Source organism: Cricetulus griseus, chromosome 4 (assembly GCF_003668045.3).
Source record: "Cricetulus griseus strain 17A/GY chromosome 4, alternate assembly CriGri-PICRH-1.0, whole genome shotgun sequence".
In the NCBI taxonomy this organism is placed as follows: Eukaryota; Metazoa; Chordata; class Mammalia; order Rodentia; family Cricetidae; genus Cricetulus; species Cricetulus griseus.
Window position 1 is genome coordinate 198,939,183 of NC_048597.1, and position 26,146 is coordinate 198,965,328.

The 26,146-nt window shown below is 42.4% G+C and overlaps 1 protein-coding gene across 3 annotated transcripts in view; it reads right to left on the reverse strand.

The window, feature by feature from the left end:
* Positions 1-9,521: 9,521 nt before the first annotated feature.
* Minar1 (membrane integral NOTCH2 associated receptor 1) overlaps positions 9,522-26,146 on the reverse strand; it is a 33,706-nt gene continuing 17,081 nt past the window's right edge. For 2 of the 3 annotated variants that reach the window (XM_027410974.2, XM_027410973.2), the window contains 3 exons: positions 23,350-25,701; positions 18,916-19,170; positions 9,522-13,609 (listed from right to left, as the gene is read on the reverse strand). In XM_027410974.2, coding sequence (XP_027266775.1) covers positions 13,412-13,609; positions 18,916-19,170; positions 23,350-25,653 — 2,757 coding nt within the window. In that variant the 5' untranslated portion in view covers positions 25,654-25,701 and the 3' untranslated portion in view covers positions 9,522-13,411. Of the gene's footprint in view, positions 13,610-18,341; positions 18,408-18,915; positions 19,171-23,349; positions 25,702-26,146 lie in introns of all 3 variants that reach the window. The other variant, XR_003484498.2, reaches the window with a different exon arrangement.

Genomic DNA, 26,146 nt, shown 5'->3' on the forward strand with positions numbered 1-26,146 from the left:
GGAGACAAATCTTTGATTCCATTGTTTTTCTCTGATCTCAGTACTTAACGCTTGCACAAGCAGACAAATGGCTGACCAGATGAAGGACTGAGTGAATGCTTCAGCAAATTCAGCATTCCCATCTTGCCCTTGGCAAGCATACCATTGACAAGATGTTTTTCTGTGTGGTCTAGGTCTCTACATTCTTTGTGGGTTTCTGATATTGTGATCCCAATGTCAGACCCTATCCTTGTGGGATCCCTGACCCTTGTGCTGGATTCCTGGAAGGCTAGTTTAAGTTCTCCAAGTAACTGTCTACTTATTTTTCAGTATTTTGCTTTCTGCCTTCTCTGTGAACTACAAGGTTTTGTGCCCTCTGGACTTATACTGATTTGTTAAAAAGAAAAAAAATCTGAATAGTGTTGCCTAGCCACATATTACTGAGTTTCCAAGTTTCCTTCTAGAAATTTTCTTGTGTAGTAGCTCTAGGTAAGACATGAGCCAACCAGCACTGTTTCCTCCTCTCTTTCTCCCTAAATTGAACTGTTTCCCTTCGTACCAGGCTCATTCCTCTTATTGTGTTCCTTGAATGGAGAATTTGTTTCCACACAGTAGACATCAGACTTGGCTCTGTGATTTGGCTTTGCCATGAGATGCGAACACATGGACTGTGTGCCAAGAACCAGCATGCACTTCTACCATCTTTTCTCCTCTGTAATGAGGCCAGCCAGCATGTCCTAGACACAAACTGCTCATTCAGCTTGGGTCCAGTAATGAAAAGATGAAACTGATCTGTATCTGTACATGAGGACCATGCCAGGTTGGCAGCCAATGTGGGGTCATGTATTTCCACACAGTCTCTCAGGTATGCTTGGCATACGGAGGCCTGGCTCTTTTTAAAAGGCCCTGCTACTGAGCACTTGAAATGGGGTTTTGAGAAGCAGGAGGGGCACTCCTTGCCTTCAGGAAACAAGGTAGAAGGCCTACCGGAGCTGGGGCAGATAGACTGGTTTTAGGCCTGAGGCTCCCGCTCTCACTGACCTTAAGGGGGAGGAGCCAGCCTCCAACCCATATGCTAAATGGAGGCACATAGAAGAGAGCCTAGCCATTGCTTAGCAATTTAAGGTTTGGTTCATGCTTGCAACTAAGAGTTGGTGACTGTGTATAGGAGCAAGATAGCTTGACTTTGACACCCAAGACTTCTCAAAGGAAATGATGCTGAAGCCAAGGAGATTCTCAATGGCAAATACTGGGTGCACACGTGACAGTATACACTGTGATCAGTGCATTGAAAGCACTAAAGTATAGAGTGTGGAGAAGGTTGACAGGAAACAGTCACTGTTTTCCAGGGTGGAGAAAGTTGACAATAATATGCTGTGTATATCAAAAGAGAGTGGAAGGATGATTTTGAATGTACTCACCATACACAAACAGCAAGGGTTTGTAGTAGTAGATATGCTAATTACCCTGATTAAACTGTTACACAATATACACATGAATAAAATATGTTATAGTCCACAAATATGCACAATTATTATAAATTAATAAAGGTACAAATACAAAATGTCATCACATAGGAGCCCAAAGGAAGAAAACTCAAATATGATATATCTTAAAGCCCTAGATATTACTTCTTCTAATGTCTTCTTCAAGAGATAAATCAATATTTGCCCATTCCTCAAATCCCGAACACCAGAGACATCCTGAATGAATTTTCATTTCCTCCATGCCCTCAAGTGCAGTTGGTTTGCCTGCAAATATATGTTCAGATCCATTGCCTCAGCCAGGTCCTAGGCCATTGCAAGTACCTCCTCACTAGTCTGCCTGTTGTTGCCCTTGCCTTCCCTCACTCCAGTCTTCACATTGAAGACAAGGTGATCTGTTAACAATACGTGGATGATAGATACCACATCCCTGCGAACAACCTTCGACTCTTCCACTCACCTTTAAAGTTTCATTCTATCTCCTTGTTATGACCTAAACTAACTCTAAAAGTCTAGCCCCCACACTCCTTTGTTTGATTCACTAAGTTCAAGGTACCCTGAGCCATCCCAGTTTTCATGCTTATTTAGGGACATTTGTATTGTAAATGCTGTTCTTTAGCTGTTCACACAACATTGTCTCTAGGAGGCTTTCCCTGGCCTCTCCAATTTGATTTCTCTCACATGGCTTCATTTCCTTTATTTCATTGCACCTAATGATGACTGAAATTATTTAGCCACATTGATTATTGTTGTCTGAATACACATTAGCATTAAAGTTATGGGAGGACAGATGAAAGACTCCACTCCTTATGCCACGTGTATACTCAGTAAACACTTACTAGGCATCTGGTGTATACAAGACAAATGGATCTGAAAGCACCATGGGCAACATTTCATCAACAACCATTGTTTTGAATTTGCTGTTTGCTCAATATAAGCAATTGACATGGTACATAAGTGAATGAGTCAAATGGGAGGGGAAAGGGTTGAACCAGAAAGAAATATTCAGGTCTAATGTACATTGTTAACGATGAAACTGAACTGTAAAAAGAAAGCAACCAAATGCTAATTAAACGGGTAGAGCCATGTAGATCAAACATGGTTGACAGAAAATGAGCTAGGAACAGCTCCTTCTTGGGACTCTCGAAATTATACAAGAATCTTTAAAATGTAGAGCATGACTCTGAGTAACCAGCATGAAAATGCCACATCTACTTCTTTATTAGCGTGGTGACCACTCAGGCACATCGGCATAACTTATTAAGTGTTTTCTATGATAAATGAAAGGAAACTGTGTTTGTAATAACCCTACTTACACTGCTGCTTCTAACAATCATTTTATGTGCAGGAGTTGATGAATCTTTTAGGAATTTTAATTAAACCACAACGAGCTGGAGTCCATGTTGAGATTCCCAGAGGCGATTTATCAGGGACATCCTTCCATGGGCAGAATGCAGGGCTCTGTTCTGCCCAGAAACTCATAGTCATCCTGTTTCAGGTAACTCTTTAATGTCACTGTCTTCTTACCATTTTCGGGAGAGGTTGATGCTACTGTGATGTGGTTTTGCTTTTGGATTTGGTTTGCATTTGGATTGTAATAGAGTGCCAGTCCTGGTTGGTTTGACACTCACTATATAGGACAGTACCCTCAAACTCATGGCAGCCACATGGCTCAGTGTTCTAAGTGGTGGAGTTACAAGCATGTGCCACTGTGTCATGAAACATGAACCTTGCCCCCTTCCTTGACATCACAAGGATTAATGAAGATATAAATAAAGTCCAAGTACAGAGAGATCTCAGTGATTCATGTTCATGTTAGAAAGAACCAGTGAGAGATCACAAAGCCTGAATTCCAGAGAACTAGGACGTGATATGTGCTTTTCCAAAAAGTACATTCAATAATGTAAAGTACATTAACCAAGTATTGACTTTTGCCTGTACTTGGATGGAGGAAGCTAAATTAGTGATAGATTAAAATGCCTTACAGGAGCATATTGCATATTGATTTGTCTCTTAGGGAAGACAGACATTTATTTTCCTACACAATATCTTAACATATTTTAATTCACTTTTTCAGAGCCCTTAGAAAAATATCAACCCAGATGCAGTCCAACTTTTGACTGGTTCATCTGATTTAATATTTTGTTAATTTTTTATTGTTTTGTTTTTATTAATATTTTATTCCAAAACTAAATGCATTCTTTATCCACCATTGCAAATTTACCCTAACGTTTTTCCAAGCTTGTCTCAGAGATTTCTGTTTAGATGTCAAAGTATTAATTACTTCTTCAAGTGTGCTGTGACTTATACTTAAAGTAACCACTCTTTAATGACTCAGGCAGGGAAGCCAACGACATTTGAGAACAATAGAAGGGAGAAAAGGAAGCAGATACATTCTTTCCTCACCATCCCCCAAGACATCATTGCACAAATGAAGCATGTGCTGAGGTGCTGACCTAGTCAGGGGTCATTCATTTACTTCAGAGTTGAGGAATGCCTTAAAGCCTCTGGGATAACAAAAGTCATGTTGAAGTTGTGTTTATATGAGGAAAGAGTAAACCAACAGAGCAGAATAAAAGTCCAGAAAATCATATAATCAATAACTTCACATTAAGGAGAAAAGATAGTATTTCTAATAAGTGGCTCTGATTAATGGATGATAAAATATTTTTAAAAATTCTTAATTCCCTACTGCATATCAGGCACAAATAAGAATTGCAAAGAGAGCACACACACACACACACACACACACACACACACACACACACACACACACACACATATATATATATATGAGAGAGAAAGAGAGAGAGAGAAGAAAAACAGAGCATCTTCAAGACATTGGAGTCTATAAATAGTTTTTAAACCAGAATCCACTTGTCAACAACACAGAAGAAATTATAAATTTCTATATTAATGCTATGAACTTCTATTCACATAAAGGAATCATCAAGACAGTTGAGTCTGTAGCTATACCACCCTGAACATGTCCAATCTCTTCTGATCTCGGAAACTAAATAGGGTCAAGCCTCATTAGTACTTGGATGGGAGACTGCCAGAGAATACCAGGTGCTGTAGGCTGCTGGGCAGTGAAGGTACAGGTCTTTAATCAAGCACTTGGGAGGCAGAGGCAGGCAGATCTCTGTGAGTTCAAGGCCAGCCTGGTCTACAGAGCGAGTTCCAGGACAATCAAGGCTACACCCAGAAACACTATCTTGAAGAAAAAAATACAGTTGAAAAGCATAGTTCACCGAATGGAAATAGTACTTTTATGTATATCTATAAAGGAATTCATGAACAAAATACAAAATCAATTCCTATAAATCAAGAAGAATGGGACACAGCTCAACAAGCAAGTGGGTATAGACATAAAGACTTTTGGGTAAATGGAAGACCAGAAGCTGTCTTCATGTGAACCAGTAAAGGAGAGGATCAGAATAAGAAAAAAATCAAACTCTACTACAAAGAGACAGAGAGCTTTGGGATTCTACATAGGATATGATGGGTTACATGAAAAAGGTGGAGGAAAGGATGTAACTAGCGAGACACAAACAGTGTCAGCTACCCAGCTCCATGACCTGAAGAGAAGCAGCTGAAGATACTTTGAAGAGCAGTTAATTTTCTCCTCGCTGAGCAGTACTGAAACTTCAAAGGTAAGCTGATCAATAAGAACATCACCCCCAAAACTAGAGGAGACACAGAAACCAGCAGATGCACACATTGCAACCTAGTAAACACAAGACACCAGAAAAAGCAAAGAAATATGACTTTCAAAACACCATAATTCCTTAACTACTGGCCATAAATATAGTGAAATAGAAAAAATGACAGAAGATTTCAAAAGTGATCTGATAAAAATGGTAAGTGGCCTAAAATAGATAGAAAGAAGCAGATGTTATCAGTCTAGACCAGGGGGTGGGGAAGGGTATCAGCAAAACAGGAAAAGGCCGGTAAAATGGATGAGAAAAAATCAATATGGTTTTTTAAAAAGTCAGCAACATGGAAGGAAAATTCAGCAATGAAATTCAGGTTTTAAAAAAATTAGAAATGTTGGAAATGAAAAACTAAATGAATCAAATTTTTTTTAAAAAGGGAAATTATCTCCAATAAGACTCAGCCAAGCAGAAGAAAGAGTTCCAGGGATGGAAAATCAGTTTGGTGAAATATTATGTTCAAACATCAATAAGGCAGAAAATAAACATGAGTATAATGTCTAAAATCTCTGGGCTACACTGAAGAAAATAAGCTCAATAACCCATGGGTAGAAGAAGCTGAGATAAACACAAAAAAAGAACTAAGCTGAGAAACTACCCAATGAATTATGGCATAAAAGTTTCCAAATCTAGTGATGGGAATATAGCCCAGTTAGTTACATTCTTGCCTTGCATGCAGGAGGCTCTAGACTAGATCTCCAGATAAACTGGGTGTGATTATATACTTTTCGGGGTTGAAAGTCAGACGATCAGAAATTCAAGGACAATATCAGGCTGCAGAGCAAGTTAAAGGGCAACCTGTGCTACACAAGACCCGTCTCAAAAAAGGCAAAAAGAAGGAAGAAGACAGGACAGCGGAAAGCACTCATGGATCACTGAAGAAGAGCAAAAGAAAGATTTGAAGAGCCAGACATGGATATGGTGAACGACTAAAAAGAAACTGCTTATGTTTTCAGAATATGAACTCACAGCAGTTTTGACAGCATGCACACTACCTGATCAAGCTCAAGCCAGATGGAATCCGAGGATGAAGTCCCAACCCTAGCTAAAGAGCTGTTATCAAGCTAGATAGCTGTTGGAAGAGGAACAGTCAGTTTTCTTTAAGGGAATGGCCCCTGGTCGATTAACCATGCTCCAGTGGAAAGCCACACATTTAAGAATACGTGAGCATCACAAATTGGACTTGATGGACTTTATTTTTAAAGTGACACAAAGTTGGATGTGTAGGGAGGTGAGGGTAGGTCTAAGAGGAGGTAGGGGAGGGGATGAATTTTATGAAAAGACAATGTATGAAATTATCTAAAAACTAAAGAGAGAAAAGGTAAAAGCAGAATGCACCAAGAAGATCATACTCTACAACCAAGGTGGCTTCATTCCAGGCATGCTTCATTTTAGGGATGCTGTTTCATTCTTTTTTTCTTTCTTTTTTTTCCTTTTTTTATTTATTTAAATTAGAAACAAGATTGTTTTACATGTCAATCCCCCTTCCCTCTCCCTTCCTTCCTCCCCTGCCCCCCACTAACGCCCTACCTATCCCATACCATTTCTGCTCCCCAGAGAGACTAAGGCCTTCCATGGGGGGAGTCTTCAGAGTCTGTCATATCCTTTGGGATAGGGCCTAGGCCCTCCCCTGTGTGTCTAGCCTGAAGGAGTATCCCTCTATATGAAATGGGATTGCAAAGTCCATTCCTATGATAGGGATATGTACTGATCTACTACAAGAGGCCCCATAGATTTCCAAGGCCTCCTCACTGACACCCACATTTATGGGGTCTGGATTCCCAGTGATCAGTCTGGGGGCCAAGAGTTTCCCCTTGTTCAGGTCAGCTGTTTATGTGGGTTTCACCAGCCTGGTCTTAACCCCTTTGCTCATCACTCCTCCTTCTCTACAACTGGATTCCAGTTCATTTCAGTTTTTAGCTGTGGGTATCTGCTTCTACTTCCATTAGCTGCTGAATGAAGGTTCTATGATGGTATATAAGTTAGTCATCTATCTCATTTTGAGGGGAGGGCATTCAAGGTAGCCTCTCCACTGTTGCTTAGATGGTTAGTTGGTGTCATCCTTGTAGATCTCTGGACATTTCCCTAGTGCCTGATTCCTCTTTAAACCTATACTGACTCCCTCTTTGATGGTATCTCTTATTTTGCTCTCCTCTGGAGAGGTGAGGAAGACATAAGGAAGCAGGAAGGTTGGCTAGGGTGAAGAATAGAGGATGTTGTTTCATTCTACATGCACAAATCATTAAGTGAAATACTTCACTTAAGAAGAGAAATTACATGATCATCTCAGTAGAGACAAAGGCTTTTTGACCAAGTTTAACATCCTTTCACAATGAAAGCCCTGAATAAACCAAGACTAGAAGGAACACACTTCAACAGAATGATAGAGTTTATATATCAAAGACCTACAGCCAAAATCATATTAAGTGAAGAAATATTGAGAACATTGTATCTAAAATATGGAATAAGACAAGGGTACAAACTCTATTTTTAGTCAATATTGTTCAAGTTTTTTTTGCAGGAAAATGGATGCAACTGGAGATCATTGTATTAAGTGAATGAAGCCAGATTCAGAAAAGTGTCAAATTTTCTCTTATATGTGGATTATTGACTTAAGATTACACGTGTGTGTGTGTGTGTGTGTGTGTGTGTGTGTGTGTGTGTGTGTGTGTGTGTTGTGTCATGAAGTTAGAAATTAGAAAGGTGATCAAGAGAGGAGGAGAACGTGAAGGGATACACTCTGGCCCTGGACACATGGGGAAGGGCCCAGGCCCAGCACAGGAAGATTTGGTGGACTTTGCAGAGCCCCTGTTGAGGGCCCTACCCTGCCTGGGGAGTGGTGGGTGGATGGGGTGGGGGGTAGGTTGGGAGTGGGGGAGGAGGGATGGGAGTGAGGGGAGGGAGAGGGAGAAGGGACTTAAATGTGAAACAAGCTTGTTCCCTAACTTAAACTAATAAAAAAAAGAAAAAAAAAAGAGAGGAGGAGAACACCTTATGGAACATGGTGGGAACAGAAGTTAATAGAACACATGTAACATGAAAGTATAAGAGCAGACTAGATGGCAATATGAAAATCAGCCTGAGAGGGGCAAGGCACACAGAAGACAGTGGGAAAAGGAATAATGGGAACACCAATGACACACAAGTATGAAAGTGCCATAGTAAAAGCTACTGCTTTGTATGCTATCACAAAGATTAATTTAATTTTTATCATTTAAAATATATAAAGGAACATGTCACAAAACAGGATATTCATTGAGCTGATAAACACAAAAATCAGCAAATTTCATTATCAAATAGGAAAATGCTACTTTATTTCATTGTGTGTGTGTGTGAGTGTGAGTGTGTGTGTGTGTGTGTGTGTGTATGTGTGTGTACAAGTATATGCATGTCACAGTGCACATGTATAGGTCAGAAGACAACCTCAGATGTCATTCTTAATCTTCCACCTTGTATAAGACAGGTCTTTGTTGCTTACCCCTGTGCTGTATACACCAGGGTAGCTGGCCTGTGAGCTTCCAGGGACTCACCTTTCTCTATCTCCCATCTCATACAGGAGGAATGGGACTGATGACATGCAGAGTTTATATCAGTTCTGGGAATTTGAACTCATGTCCTCAGACTTCTGCAGCAAGTATTTTACTCACTGAACCATCTCTCCAGCCTGGAAATGATATTGTAAAAACAGTGATATGCCACTGAATACTCAATGGAATGAAAGAGACTCTAGGCCTTGTTAGGAAGGATGTAGAAATGGAGCCTCCACATACAAACCCAGGAACATGGCATATTTGCATAACTAACTGTATATAGAAAGTCTTCAGCACTCTGTCCTAACCTAGCATTTGAGCATCTCTCATAACCCAGCAATCCTATGTGTTACAGAAAGGGTACATCAAGAATATTCGTAATCCTAAGCCCTTTACCCCAGGAGCACCAATATGTACCTCTCTGCCTTGAAATAAAAAAAATCTGTAGTATAACACACTGCATGTATTGACTGGGTATTCCAATTGACCATGGTACTCTTGCAGGTTGGACCTGAATATCCATTCATTAGTAGAAAGAATAGATAATGGCAATGTATTCATGAGTTTGTGAAACAACTGAAAACTGTGGAGATAATGTGCACACACAACATAATTGAATGATTGATAGTGATTTTTCTGCTAGGTTTTAGAGAGACTAGGAGCAGGAGGGCGGACTGGGCTGCTCACATATTTTGATTTTTTTTTTTTACTTCAGAATCATTCAATTTGAGAGAAAGACTCAAGATGGACAGTTTGCAACATGTTCATAAACCTGAACCCTGTAATTTATGGATAAAATAAAATCTCATTACAAGTTACTGTATATTTTCCATTTATTTTTATTACATTTGGAGAGGCAGATTTTACATGATAGCTTCAAACCAACATTAACCAAATTTTACACGAGCCATTTGAAAAAAGATCTAAAAATGTGCTTAGTTATTGGTATTATATAACATTTATCAAGCACCAAGAGTGTGCTGAGAGCTGTACAGAACAAACATAGAAAGACACAATCCCTGCCTTCAAGGAAACACATCCCTTTTGGGTCTTCACATAAAACTTTGCCTTACATTTCACACTCAGTTGTTCATAAGGCATAAATAAGGAAGGTTGCTTTATTTCTCACTGGTACTTAATAAATATCTCATACTCTTCAGTTATACCAATAGTTACTCAAATCTTTACCTTAAAATACAAATTTCCGTAGTACAATATACAGTATATAATGATTTGGTATTCACACAATTGATCACAATATTCTTGTAGGTTGATTATATTAATAGGAGAAAGCATGTTGAACTTCAACATTTATAAATTCTCATACCATTAAACCATTAGCATTGGGGTTTTGTGCAATAATATAAACAAATAAGGTGTCACAAGGAATTAAGACAATGGCAACAATAGTACAGATGTTCAGAACACTGTTTTTTTTATCATATCTACTAAGCTAGCCTTGCAGGTATTATTCATATGGCTGCATGCCCTAAAATAATAAATAATTTATGATTATGATTAGCTGGCAGCAGATGATGTGTGATTGGCTTTATTGTATCAGTAGTTTAAACAAGGAAATGCTAGAATAAAATTCCTGATAGTGGAGAGCTGAAAATTGCCTTTGATTGGTGGTTGCTTTTCTGCAAGGCTGTGTTCAAAACAAATTTAGATCAGTAAAAAAAGGATGAAATGATTCTGAATTTCATCATGGATTGAGACATCTGATTGCAAAATAATTCTTTCAATGGTAGAGTCATTTGATTAGTGTTATAAATGCAAAACAAAAAAGAAAAGAAAAAGGACGAAACCCAACAAAATAAAGTGAATTTATAACATGAAGTGACTGTAGATTTGGATGCAAAATATGAACTTTCTGTAAAAATTATAGTGAAAGAAGATGACACTCAGGAAGACGACCAGTCAGTCACCATCATCAGGGATGGGGGGCGGGGGACAGTGCATTGCAACAAGGAAACGAGGGGAACATATTATACAAAAAGTTATATACTTTGTGTCAAGTAAACTGTCTCACTTCATTATGAAAACTGAGTATTTGGGGAAGCTAGGGTGAGCCTGGGATCTGAGACAAGCAAGTCTGGGGTCAACAAGAAAGAGGTCTAACTATAAACACAGTTTTTATGGATTCTGAGACTCCAGGCATCCATGAGTTCATAGATATGGCAAAGGTGTGGTCCTTCAACACCAGTCTTGGTACTACCTGACTGAGGATGGCCACTTTCCAGAGAAAATCTCCTTCTTTACTTTGCCCTTCATGATCTGTCTCCTGGGTTATTACTGGGTCTGGATGCTTTCATTATGTGACAACATTGAATTGGATTCAGACTGGACTTTGAGCAAGATTGTATTTCTTTGGCTACCTCCCCAGAAAGAAAAGGGTATTAGAAAATTCTATAGGGTTCTTGGACTTCTATTCTTGAATTAGGTTTATAGTCATGCCCTCTCTAGGTAGCTAGGCACATGACCCACATGGGGCCCATTAGAAATAGGTTTAGCCTAGGGCAGTGTCAATGGATGAAGTGTGACTGGCTTCATTATATCAGCAGTTTCATCAAGGGAGTGCCATCCGGTTCCCATAATCCCATCTGTCAAATGGAGGTGTTGGGTTTGACAACATTTTTATTATCCTGGGAGAGTACATCTCTGCTGTTCCTAAAGTCACAGATCAAGAAGTTGAAAACAGTTATCTCTGACTCTGACAGCTTAATCTGTGGTGTGGGGCAGAATGGTGGTATCTGAATGTGGTACAGTGTCATTGTTAACAAGGAGGAGATGCAACAGGGACTCCAAAGAATGTAACATTGTATCATCTTTGGAGTGAAAGAAACAACTTTATTTGAAGTGCCCAAACCAAAACAGAGCACCAAAAGACTAAAATTCTGACAATAGTGATGTATGCATGTGTGCATGTATGTATTATGTATGTATGTATTATGTATGTGGATGTATATATTCATTTTCAATGACAAGTCCTCCATTCTAAGGCTTAAGTTTCAGTCACCTAATTGAAGATCCATTAGTAAACATAACATATCAATAGACAGATACCATGGTGACCTCTAAAAACAAAGGCTCCTTACAGGTGAGAGAATCCACCCCTCATCTGTTAGCATCATTAAATGGACTGTCTACTCTTCACTAATGACGACAGGATCCAGTGCAGCAAGCTCAGCATTATTTGGAATTATTTAGGATGGATGCTGGGCTCCTATTGCTTTAGAAATGAAAAGGCTTCTCAGATTCCACTTGCAAAAAGTGTGAGCATTTTCCAAAGTGATTATTCTTACTACCAAAATGTATGTATACACCAGTTTGCTATTAAATGAATTTAAGGTTTTTAGATTCTGTCAATCATTTTTCTTTAATTTGCAGTAAGACATTAGACACAGATGTTAATAAGGAGTCTTTCTGCCAATTATTGTCAAAGCACCAATCAGGTGGAAACAGAGACCAAACTCTTAATAAAATTACAACAGCTTCTTGTACACTTGGAAAAATCTTGCTCTCAATTTACTTAGCAGTGAAGACAATAAACATAAATCATATACTTAGACATGTAGATAGATAGATGATTAAATAGATACTTTTTTGCACTGCTGACAAATATTCAAAACTCTGGAGTAGATGTTGTTGTAGTTGAGGAGACCTTAGTGCCTTTTTACTTACATTATTAAATAAGCATTCTTTTTAAAGCCACTGCAAATGGTTGGTACCAGTGGTGGATGGAAACAATGGTTTAGAGTTAGAATGTCAACGTGTCACCATTGTCTCTGCTCTTCAAGGCACAAGGACAAGTTCCAAACTCTTTAGAGTAGAGCATCGGGTTCCACCAAGAGTTAGAAAATCAAGGAACAAAGCCACATGCCAGAGCAAGAACAGGACACTCTTTGGGGGTGGCTGAGACCTTCAGATATTGAACATACCCCAACAGGCAAGCTTCCCCAAATCATGTTGAGGACAGCAGGAATGTGGCCTATCCTGAGCATCTTGGCCCATACTGCAAAAAGAGGACACTGTATATCATGCTTGGCGTGGAAGTGCAGCTTCTTCTTGCCTGGGCCCAAGAAGAAGGTTCATAATGCTGCTAGGAAGAACTGTAGAGATTCAGATGTTCTACAGTGACAATGACAAAAGGGCAAGAAGGCAGTCAATAGCCCTTGATAAAAGCCGAAGAGAAGCCATATTCTTGGTGGACACACATCCATTTATTTGACCAGCAACAATCTTAGAGTGTTAAGGAAATTGATCACGCCCCCTTGACTTTTTCATGTTTGTGTCACCATCAGCTCCTCCGAAGAGCAGGTATTGGATCTGTTTTGCATAACTTAATGTCCACCATGAATCATCATCATACTGAAAGAATCCAATTAGTCTTCTTTTTTTTTCTTTGCTTGGGATATTCAATTTTTATATACTCATAATCCATGGCATTCCTTATGTGGAAAAAGATATTATATTTTCGAAAATATATCAGAGTCTAACTACAGCTAAATTTAGCAGCTAGGTAGATTTCTTTCTCGAGTATATACTCTCTGAAAAATGACCTTCAAGCTCTGTAGAAAAACATCCGGGATCTTTTTTTTTTCTCTATTTCAACAAACTCTAGCCACACTAAAGTGAGCTTCTGAAATCCAGAAGAAGAAGACAGTGGAAGTCATGAGCCACATGTAATGCTGTGTCCATGGGTTCAGGACTTCATCGTGCAGATGGGCACAACAATGACAAGAATGACCGTGCATGCAGCAGCAGTGATGAGAGCAGCGATCTTGCAGACCTTGGCTCGTCTGAATTCAGCTTCTTTCCGTTTTAGTAATGAATCATAGCCTGGAGTATAAATATCTTCCATCCAGTATTCTAAGTTGTTGGGATTTAAAGATTCTTGAGTCTAAAAGAAAAGAGATGTTAAAAAATACGGTTAATACTTGAAACCTTGTCCAAGACATCCTGACGATTTCCACTCCTGGAACACTTAAAAGTTGTCTACAGCTGGTAGCTAAGTAACAGCATCATAAAATGCTTCCCCATCAGGTCTGTGCCAGCAAAAGGCCTCCATCCATACATCATAGACTGTGCTGGATCCTTCCTCACCAAAACTGACATAAAACCCAGAGGTCATCTCTGGATAAGTAAACAAAATGGCCAAGACAAGACTCAACTTCAGGGTATGTTGTCTCTACCGTAAGGAAAGAAAAAAAAATCATTGAAAAATGTTCTCTACCAGAGAACTGTCAGAACAGATCTGCTTGAAGCAAGACCATCTTATCATTTCTAGTCAGTTCATTTCTCAGAGCTTCTACTGAAAATCAAAGGCACCTCTAGATCCATCAAAATGTAAAATATTTCCATTTCAAGCATTTGCGTGAGTGGGTTAGAACACTGTTCAAAGTAAAGGACTGCAGACCCACGGCAGACTGTCCCCACCCTGGGTCTGTGTTGTTGATGATCCTAGACTAAGTGGCCTTTCCCCCAAAGCCAGCTCCTACAGCAAATGCCTACCCAAGATTAATGCATTGCCTGTAGAGGAAATATCATATTTAACCTACGTTTCCCGTGAACCCCATTGCACATTGATGGCTATAATCTATTTCCATGAAGCAGAGCTATGTTCTTGTTTTATGATAAGCATTTAATAACGTGTCACCAAAAAAGCAACAAACATTACAGTCCCAAGTGAGGCCGCTTAAATCTCTAAATCACAAACCAAATACCCATTGTGAGAAGGGTTCTTGGATTGCTTAGGTTTTCTAAACATGAGAACATTAAAGTCACACACACAGGATCAAAACCAAAAGCAAACCCTAGGCCTGCAGCACCGAGAGCACTCAGCTGTGGCACACTGTTGGTGAAGTAGCATGACTCTAGATCATGCCCAGCACGGCCCACCTGCCTTCTAGACAGTTCCTTCTGCACCTTTCTCTGTGCCCACTGGAACCATAGTGTGGCCTCAATCAAAAATGGAACCAGAGGAGAGAAAGGTGGAGCAATGGTTCTCCCAGACTCTGACGTGCGAAGCTGTGGGCTATGGGGAAATCCACAGCTTCCTGCCCTTTCACCTTTCACCAGACCCAAGAAAAGTAACAGATATTCTCTCTCTTCAGTCAGCTCTCTGGGTGTTTCACTGGCTGTTGCTGGCCCCTAACCTGCTCACTCCATAGCGAATGGTCCTCTTCCCATCATCCCTTTTGGCATGCCATCTGCTTGCTGCAGGGTGCGGACAATTCTCTGCCATCCAATCTTGAGATTTCATCCCTCTTGTTGATAACTACCATACATTTGGGGGAGGAGTCCACAGACTGTGGCCTGCAAGCCAGTTCCAGCTGGCCTCCTGTCTATACAGTCCTCCAATTCCAAATGCATTCTCTATTTTTAAATCATTTAAGTAAATCAAACATTTGATGACATATAAAAAACTATATGAAATGCTAAGTTTGATATCCAAAATTAAGGTTATCAGAGCAGTCGGACCCATTCATTTACAAATCATCTGGAGACACTCTGGTGCTCCAGTAGGTAGAATGGGCAAACTGGACAACATTGTACAGTGGCGGAAAAAAAAAAAGAACTTAGTGAGGCTGGCTTCAACACTGTTTATAAATTCTGCAAAACTATATTATAGGACAGAAGGCAATGCTGGCCACCAACAATACCCCTAATATAAACCAGAATATTCTTGATGTGGGGAAAGCCTGTAAATGCCCTTGCAAGAAACCCCTAGGACTTAGTGTCCACTGCTGGAGTCTAGGAGCCTCTCCCTGGAACTGATCTAAACAGCTCTGCAATGACTAAGCTCTACTATTTAGAACTATATGTCCCCATACACATGCATGCAAATACACACATATGCAAACACGATCTTACATACATTTATGCATAAGGGCAACATGCACACACAATACATATGCATGTGTATATATACTTATACACACATACACACTTACAATACACACACACATAGAGCTCTGCTCTTCATAGGCACAGTTGGGCCCCACTTGCTCTCCCAGGCATGAAAATCCTTCAGTACCTGAATGGACCTTCAATAAGGAAGAAAGGGATTCTCAAGAAAGGTGGGCCTGTCTTTCTGGAATACTGACCTGTCATGTGGATGATGCACCCTCAGAGATTAGGTTTGGGTGGAAGGCTAGACAGACAGCCTTCCCTCCCCTATAACCTTGAAGCAAACTCTGGTCATTTTGGCCAAAATAAGTTGCTCTTTCCCCCAATTTCCCAGGGCTGGCCCAGAAGAGATGAAGCACACACAGGGCACAGCAGGTCTTGTGCTTTGTACCCCCCCATCTCAGACAGAGAGAATTTGCCTCCTTTCGCAGCTATCTATACTTTGCTATGGGCTTAGAGTCTGCCTGTGAAATAAACTATTTTAATTAGTTTCTTTTTCAATAACTTCAAGCGGTAATGGCACCACAGCACAGAGAGGTAATACCCAGGTTCCCAGGGACACCACACACATACTCACTTGTTAATTAGGCCTGCCAAATGATGAAAATAAAACCAGGCCTACACCAGTGCCTACCCCCTCGGTGGACATCACTAATGGATTTATATATGGACAAGAATGGGCCCCAGGAAATCTGTTCCAAAGCTAGCCTTGAACAGAGCTTTTACCTCTGCAAAACAATGCAAACATGCAAGCCGGTGCCTCTCTGCCCCACCTGCCTCTGATGTCTGCTCTGCTTTTCTGCCAACACATCACCCGGCAATGACGCTGGATACTCTGTCCTTCCGTTGTTAGGCAGAGTCACCTAAAGCTCTGTAACCCAAATGTCTGTTTCTAATTTATCCTTTCTAATTTTATCTTTATACATTCAAACATTGGCACATTCAAACTGCATGTGTTTATAGACGAAAAATCCCTCAGCTCTCTCTCCATAAACTTTCAAAATCTGTTTTCAAGGTCAGCCTCCAGGGCATGGTGAAATACTGGCTATTACAACCAGTTGAGCTGTTTCTGTGTGTTTTCTGGTTGGTAGCTTATGATGACCTAAGGCACACTGATCAAGGGGTGCCACACACAGCGAAGTGGCTCGCTCCCACAGACTCAAGTCATGATGTAACCTGCTTGTCATCAGGAAGATGACAGGTCAGACAGCAGCCCAAGCAGACAAGTGACATGTGGCATGTGTGGAGATAATATTACATGGAGTAGGAGGGGTTGGGGTGGGGGTTAGGGTACTGCTGCTGCCATCACAGACCTCTTTTTCCAGGAATGGCCCAGAGCTCCCTTGAATTGCTTCCATTAGGATCCCAGAAATACATGTGTGATTGCAGTCCTTTACTTTTTCTTCTTTTTTTAAAATTTAAATTAGAAACAAACTTCTTTTACATGTCAATCCCAGTTCCCTCTCCCTCCCCTCCTCCCCTGCTCTCCACCAGACCCCCATCCCACCCCCTTTCTGCTCCCCAGGGAGAGTGAGGCCTTCCATGGCGGATCATCAATGTCTGTCATATCCTTTGGCGCACAGTCTAGGCCCTCTCCTGTGTGTCTAGGCTGAGAGAGTATCCCTCTATGTGGAGTGGGCTCCCAAAGTCCATCCATGTACTAGGGATAAATACTGGTTCACTACCAGAGGCCCCATAGATTGCCCAGGTCTCCTAACTGACACCCAAGTTCAGGGGGTCTGGATCAGTCCTATGCTGGTTTCCTAGCTATCAGTCTGGGGTCCCTTGCTCAGGTCAGCTGTTTCTGTGGGTTTCTCCAGCCTGGTCTTGACCTCTTTACTCATCACTCCTCCCTCTCTGCAACTGGATTCCAGGAGTTTGACTCAGTGTTTAGCTGTGGGTGTCTGCTTCTGATTGCAATCCTTTTGTCTGAGATTAAGTACTGCTGTTAAAGTCCTAGCAAGAGCAAAGGGAAATTCTACAGAGGGAAGAGAAGAGAAAGAACAGGAGACTTATTGTTCAGTATGGATCCAGACCTATCTGACCTGGGCCAACTCACTGAACTTCCTGCTTCCATTGTTTTCTGGTTTATAAATTGGAGATGGTCAGAGAAATGTCTGCCTCACAGGCATCCTCTACCAACTCCCGAGTGCCATCCCTCCCAATTCCAGTCAGTGCCAGGGTCTTTACGTATATTATTTTCAGTTCTTGCAACAATGCCATTAAGGTGGACATTTTTATACCCATGTCACAGGTGAGAGGACCAAAGCTGAAGCAGGTGAAATAAGTGATCCAAGTCACAAAGTGCTGTTGAGAAGGTTTGGATTAGGTCTTGGTGCTGCTCAAACCCATCGTCTCCTCTCTGTCACATGCTGCCCCTTCCATACCCTATTTCTTTAGAGAAAGGCCATGGCTAAGAGCCTTGTCACAGTGGGCCTATAGACAGCTCTCATCAACCATGCTCCAAGTGCACAGGCTGTCTGGAGATAACTCATTCCTTTGGTGCTATGGCCCCTCTCTTTCCATCCAGCCAAGCCCACAGGTGGCCACAATGGTTCCTTTGCAGTGGTGTGGAACATAGACAGACGTGCCGTGAATGGAATCACTTAGAGCTGCCCACCAAAATAAAAGTGCAGCCAAAACCCAGCCCTGTGGTGAGTGAACAGAAAAGCATGCCGTCTAGCCACAATGGCATTCATAGACCTTCCAGGGATGGCTCTTACCTGGGGTGGCTCCATATGGAAACATAATCCATAGCTTGGCTCCCACACACATGCTTATCCCACGCGCTACATATGGAAGGAGAAATCAGCTTGTGTTTCATTAAACAGTTTGGCTCAGGTCTTGTGAGCAAAGATAAGAATTTGCACTTGTTTTTAAATGCATCATTAGCAAATCAGATGGCTAACAAATATAGAAAGCAAGCACACTTATAGTTAAATGCTTACAAACAAATAAGCAATGTATAAATCCCATTGTTTAAAACAACAACACGCCGGGCATTGGTGGCACATGCCTTTAATCCCAGCACTCGGGAGGCAGAGGCAGGCGGGTCTCTGTGAGTTCGAGGCCAGCCTGGTCTCCAGAGCGAGTGCCAGGATAGGCTCCAAAGCTACACAGAGAAACCCTGTCTCGAAAAACCAAAAATAAATAAATAAACAAATAAATCAATAAATAACAACAACACCTCTCTATAGCAGGAACCCGGGGAAATTGAAGGTTGAGGGAGTGGCCAAATTTAAGTCATCCACACAGCCCAGGACTGGGCTCCTCCCACCTGGGAACAATGAGGCTCACCTGCAGGTCCAAGGCTGTCAGCTTGCCCTTGTCACCAGAGTGCCGAGCATACTCCTCTATGGTCCAAGAAGGCTGGCCCCGCTTAACCTCAGCTAACTCAGTCAATCGCATGTCTGTATATAGGGGGTTGCTCTTCAGGTGGGCCTTTAGCGAGGCAGGGTATGGATGTGGACTGAAAACTTGCTCCACCAGGAAGCCTTCTTTGGGCTGCTTGGGTAGCCGGTGCTGTGGGGGAATGTCATACTGCCTGTCTGCCTGCAGAGAAGCACAGAAACATACAGAAAAGCCACAGAGGCGCCATCAGGTCTCACAGTGCATTTGAGCAGCCAGCCAGCTTTTTATCAATGAGATCCCAGTAGACACCCGGTAGCAACATGGATTGACTTATGAACCCATACAAAGTCTGCCTATTGGAGAGACATTCTTTAATGAGAGCTTCCGATCCTGGCAGTACTAATGAAAGCAAATGTTTCCACACCTAGAGGAGGTTCTTTATAATCCAATCCTTACACCATCTTTACCACAATTGACTCCTCTTGTACAGCCAGACAATGGCGCTCAGAAAGATTCCGTTATTTGTCTGAGAACACACAGCCAAGAGGGGTTTTAAACCTAATCAGCTAGCTTTGGAGTCTTTGGTTGACACTTGTAATGTCCCTTCTTTTCTGTCCCATTTTATACCTAGTCTCAGTGAGGAAAGACACAGGTCATTCTGCAGGGAATTAATTAAAGCTCTTCTGAGAGCCTGCCTTGGAAGAGAGAAGCCAACCTGGAAATCCCACATAGAAGTCTCTAGTGACTGCCCATGGTGGCATGTGGCCCTTTCCAAGGTATCTGCAGAACACTTATGATAAAGGACCAATTCGGCAGCTGTGCCGAAGTGGATGTTTCTAAAAAGGCTCCATGTCAATTATGTCCACAGGCCTTGGGACACATCCCAGGCTACCCTAGTCTCAGTGAACCTGGAAGGACTGGGCCTCTGATCTTTTTCATATCCACTTGGAGGCCACTGGTTTTTTACATAGATGAACCTCCAGACAGTATTCCCTCACAAATGGACTGGGTTCATCTCTGTGATCTTGGAGGGTTGTGCACAGACCCTTCAGCCAGCACTTGCCACACTAAACTGTAGCTGCTTGTCTTCCAGCCAGCCTCCTCCACTGGACTTTGAGTTTCTCCCAGGAAAGGGAATAGCTTGTTTGTCTTTTAATCCTGGCTCCAGCAAAATGGTACTAATAAGTAAGGCACTCCACCATGACTTGCCCAAGGGACAGAAACCAATGACATGGCACTAGGGGTACGAGAAAGGACACCGAGCATTCTGTATGAAATGACAGAAAGAGGAAAAGAAGAGTGTGAATGGAGGGGATGTGGCAAGTGAACATGTGACGAGCAGACGTGTTTGAGTGTGCAGAGCACAACCTGCCCGTGGTCCACTAGCTCATGCCCAGAAGTATGAGACTGGAGGCTACTGATAGAGGCATAGATGGAGGTAAATCAAGCAAGAAGATGGGGTTCCTTCTCACTTTCTGACTCATCAAGGCCAGGGATTTTCTTTTAAAGAGGCTCCACTGCTTCTATTTATTCTGTTGTTCACTTATCACTCCCCAGTCCTAATGGAAGCAGATCTTGCACAAAGCTGGGGGCAGCAGAAATTCCCAGGACAATAACCTTGCTGGTCTCCACTGGGCTGGCTGAGCATCCACCACTCTGTCTGGCACTGGATGTGCAGCATTTCATATCAGCTTCTCGTTAACACTTCAGCATCACAACTGGAATCATCCCCACTGTGGATGTAGAAGATTGGGTCGGAGAGACTGAGAGATAGACTCAATGCGGCACAGCTAGGAAATGATGACAGAGCCAGAATTTGGACCATTTCACACTTCTGAGAACATCTCATTGAGGCCCAGGCTTAATCCAACTACTGTTGAGTTTATACTCTAAGACAGTAGTCAGCATGTATATACATAGTCTATATGCTTCAGTAAATGTTCTTGCCCAGGACACCTGAACAAAGAGAACTGAAAGCTGGAGGTGAGAGACGGGCATTCATCCCTGTAGAAGTGTCCAGATGTGTGTGAATGAGGAGGGCTCAAGGAGTGCACAGAACACAGAGGCCTGAGAATGTACAGATCAGCACCTGCCATTCTCACCTTATTCTAAGCACAGAGGAAGTAGATCAGACAATCTTGATGTAGGAATCACGCAGAGAAAGGTTTGATCATATAACAAGGTCTGGTCATAAGAGTTACTAAAGTATTTGCTAAGTAGGTGACTGAGTGAATAGCCATAGCATTTTTGAGGAAATAAAAGTGTATTCATCAAGGCAGGGCAGGCTTTGGGGTAAAATACAGCATTCTGTTTAGAAAGAAATATGTGAAATAAAGGCACTTGCCACTAAGCCTGGTGACTGAAGTTGCATCCCTAAGACCTACATGGTAGACAAAGACAGTCAGGTCCTACGAGCTGTCCTCTGACCTCCACATGTGCAAACACACACACACACACACACACACACACACACACACACACACACACACACACAGAGAGAGAGAGAGAGAGAGAGAGAGAGAGAGAGAGAGAGAGAGAGAGAGAGAGAGAATTCAAAACTTTTGCTGAGGCAAAGAAAATCTAGAAGGTATTTGGAAGCAAGAGGCACCGCATACCTGTAGATGGTAGTTTTAGGGAAATGAACAGAGAAGTAGCCCATAAGATAAGATGGGAGATTGAGGGTGGGTCCGCAAGCCCCCGGTAGGATGTAAAAACTGGACTAGAGGATACCAAAGGGTAAGCAAGGCAGAGATGAAAAAGACATCACAAAAGGTAAATACATAGGAGCTGGGAGCTAGACTGAACAAGTGTAAGCCACGCCTCCTGGGGAGCTTGTCTGCTGGGGAAACTCCTGGAGTGATGGCCATCCCCCACAACAAAAAGGAAGAAGAAATACTAGCCACAAAAGAAGATAACATCTAATCAGACACTGGAGGACTTTGACTTGGGCACAGTGACAGGACATTTGGAGGGTCTGGTCTTCAGTAATTTCTGGCACTGGACCAAAGCTGAAACAGTGACCAACGCAGGTAAGTCCAACATGGATCATCAACAAGAGGTGGAAAATGGGAAGAGGAAAAGTCACAATGAAAATAGCCATGCAGTACAGAGGGCTTACTTCAAACAGGAGCAGCTTGCTGTAAGGCTGTTCAAGTGGATTGTATTTAAGGTTGCAGCAGTCCTGCTGATTTGGTGAAGAACTGGCACTTCACAGATTGGAGGTCAGGCTGGCTTACTTTGGTTTTCTAATACTACAAAGGACCCAACCATTTGAGTCCTCTTACAGCCATTCCTCCATGTTATCTAAGACCCTGAGCTCCAGAAATCTGGTTTCAATCTGGTGTCTGTGGCAAGCAGCTTAGAGGAAAGAGCACCATGGGATACAAGGACTCCTTTGGGATAAAAAAAAAATGCCTCATCAATTTTCTCTTTCCCTTCATTCTGGACCCTGAATTCAAACCCATTTTTTGTAAATTTGTCCTTCTTGACATCACTTGGGAAAAAACACACCTCTTCTTTGGCTCAAGACCCTTGAGCCCCACCCTAACTACTCCCTCCCCTGACAGTCCAGTCCTCAGAGACCCTTGGAGGGCAGCTCATGGCCTGTCCAATGACAATAGAAATGTAAGAGGCATAGACTCCCATCAGGCATAGACACTGAACCCCATTTAGAGTGAAGGAATCAGATGCATGTCCCCTGGAATAGTCTCCTTCACCACAGGACAGAAAAAGGAATTATTTGAACATGGATTTCAGTGCTGGTGGAGTGATGTCTGTGATAAATGATCAAAAATAACACTCACATGAGAAGTGTGGAGCACCTATTACATAGGAAAAAGAGACAGCTAAAGAAGAAAAAAAGAGACTGTTTTGATTGGCTGCTTTCCCATGGTGGAGCAATGAAATTGTTTCCTGATTCTTAGTAATCAACTATTTATCTTGTAGTGGAAAGGCTCATATTTTCAAAAGTAACAACATGCACATAACAAAATTCACACAAGGGACCTATCAGCAAGGACACTTGCAAGCCACTTCTCATGCTTGCCTGGTGCAGATCCTGCTACCTCAGCAAGGACAAGAAGATAACCTTGGTGATGCTTGCCTGCCTTGACGCACTCCCCCTTTTGCAAAATCCTTCTCACACCACCTGTCCAATATCCCAACTGTACTGTCTACTGTTGGCAGCATCACAGCATGAGCTCCACCCAACTGACTGGCACCTTGGCAGAACAAACAGCCTGCCCATGTTGCCCTCTCTGTTCTAAATGTGCAGAGCCTGCCAATTCTGGATGGGGAACCAGCAAGGCACAGCCGCCAGCATGGAATGTCTGAGGCTGTGACAATGCTGAGACCAGTAGTGAGAACTTAAATTTCCATTACCTCCTTAGATTTCCGATGCCAGTCTTTGTTATCACCCGGGCCTGCATCTTTTATCTCCTCTTCGTTGAGGCTCATGCGGTTGGTATAAGTGATGGTTCGCCAGTCTCTGGGAGAGTTGGAGATGCTGGCAATTTTGGACTCTGTGGCACTGTTCTCCTCGGTCAGGGACCTGGAAGATGGCCTAGTAAAGAGGCTTTTCTTTAAGGCCTTGACACGCAGGCTTTCACTATTGCTTCCGCTGGCGTCAGAGCAGCACCAGTCAGGGCTATTCTCTAACTTGGGTCCATGGGAGCCACTGTGTGCACGGAAGACCCTCGGAGAGACACTGTCATCAGAAGGGGCCTCACTGGTCAAGGAGTTCAGATCAATCTGCACGTTGACTTTCTCCGGCTGCTGTATTTTCTGATCCAGTTTATTGAGTTTTCCAAGGACCTGGGAAATTTCCTCACGGACCCCTGACAGTGATTCCAGCTTCCGCTCGATCTCACCAATCCTGAGAACCAGTTTGCACACACTGGTCTTCAGCTCTTCTTCAGAATGGTGGACGTTTTCAGGCCGGTTACACTTGTCTCCCTTGCTGCTGGTGACCCCATTGGTGATCTTGGCAAGGTTATGCTCTGGAGAGCTGTCACAGTCTGACTTTTGAAGCTGAGACAAGGAGCCGGTGCTGTTGTAGCAGGAAGACTGTATCACTCCTGTGGAGCCGCTGATGCTCATGTCATCAAGAAACCGGAAAATGTCACTGATGTCGTCGCTGACAATTTCTGAGTCATCATCTGAGTGTTTCATGGTGGCATGCCTGTCACTGTACTTGGCCTGACCCAAAGTACACAAGTCCTTACATTTTGGGGCATCCAGCACGTGCTGCTCCGTCTGGGTACCCACACTACTGGTGTCTGAGCTGTGCTGCCCACTGGTGCAGCTGATGCTTTTCTCTTTAAACTTTTTGACTGCTTCATGCTTCTCCAGGTCAACAGGGGATGAGATCTCTTTAGATTTGAGTCCATTGGGTTTCACTGCATAGCCAGCAGGGAGAACTTTCTGTTGATCCTTTGGCACCAGGTAAGTTGGATGCCTGTCTGGGCCTGAGAAAGTGGGGGTCTGACTACCAGAATTTGGATAGCGTAGCTTCTCTTCAGAGGGATTTCTATTGAAAAAGGACCGTTCAAAGTCAGGCACTTCCTCTGTGTTTAGGCTCCAGCTTTTGGCAGGCCATGGAGTCTGTTTACTGGACTTCCCTGGACAGCGCCTAGCATCTTGCGTTCCCATCACTGGAGTGGGTCCAAAATAGGTAGAGGCTTGGAGGTCATCCAAGCTTTCATGCTTTGCCCGCCTTTTGTCAGGGATAGGGGAATACACTGGATTCAGGTACTGGTTGTGGTAAGGCATCTCGAAACTGTGGTTAAAGAAGTGTGTCTTGTGCAGTTCCTTTTGATTCTGTGTCTCCCCACGGTCCCCCTCTGTTTTGTTAGGGGGACCAACCAAACTAGGGGATACAGTCATGAGATTGTGGAACTCTTCTTTGAAGATGTTCCTTTTCTGAACACAGGACTGAACCACAAATGGTTCCTCGCTGGAGATGAAGGGCTCCTTGATGCCTTGGCTGATGGATAGCGAGTCCTGATCTGAAATGGACTCATTCTCGATATTCATGGGGAAATAGGTCCTCTGCATCTCACAGGGCTGAGGGCTGGCCATGGAATATGGGGACAGGGCTTGCAGCCTGTCCAGAGATGCTGCGCGGTTTTTCACCTCTTTGCTAACACCCAACAGGAAGTTGGGCTCAGAGGCAGGGACAAACTGTGGACATTCCTTGCAGTCCCTCTTCCGGGATTTGGATGATTGCCTGGTGGGGTAGCCTCTGCTGAAGGGTCTCTCGCCTAGCTCACAGTTCAGAGGCTCACAGACTGTCGGGTTACACACCTCAGTATCCGACCTGCAAGATTCAAAGGATGCCTCCTTCTTGCGCACCTTGGGGCAACTTGTGGGTAGCTTCTCCTTGGCAGTGCCCCCATTCATTTGGATCAGGTTGAAGATCGTCACGATATCTGCTGCCACCATGATCTTCTTTGACTGCTGATTATTTACAGAGCATTTCATCTTGTCTTTGAATAACGTGGCTGGAAAGTTGGGGTCGAGACATGCTGTGTAGAAAAGCACGCTTCTCAGTTTGGTAAGCTGAGACAGATCAAACTGGGCACATAGTGACTTGCACAGGTCTTGATAGGAAACAGTATTTTGCTTACTGTCCAATTCTTCTAAGATCTTCACCAAAAAAAGAGAGGCTTCCTGATTGGCCTCCATGATTTAGAATTTGCAAGCTCACTGACTACACTGGAACACCAGTCAGTTCTATAGTAACAACAGCAGAAAAGAAAGGGAGGAGAGACAGTTAAAAGCAGTGACAGAGTTCTAAATCCAGACTTTTCTGAACCATTTAAAGAAACACAAGAAAACCACTTTTAATGATTCAAAATGTCTCAAGGCTTTAAAATATTTACATTTAATTTAGCAATACCTTTCCTAAGAATCTACCTCAAAGAAACAATCAATGAAAATGAGACATGATGAAGGTATTCATAACAGCAAAAAATATTGTGAATATCCAAGCAATAAGAAATACGTAAGTAAAATAAGTTATAATAAACAATGAGCTTTACTGAACATGAAATTTCATAAATGTACATTCTTATAATGCAACTTATCAGTTTAAAAAAATGAACAAACTGCTAGGATATGCAATGTGAATAAAGCATGAAGCAAAAGAAGACAGATTCAAAAGACTACACACGGTACT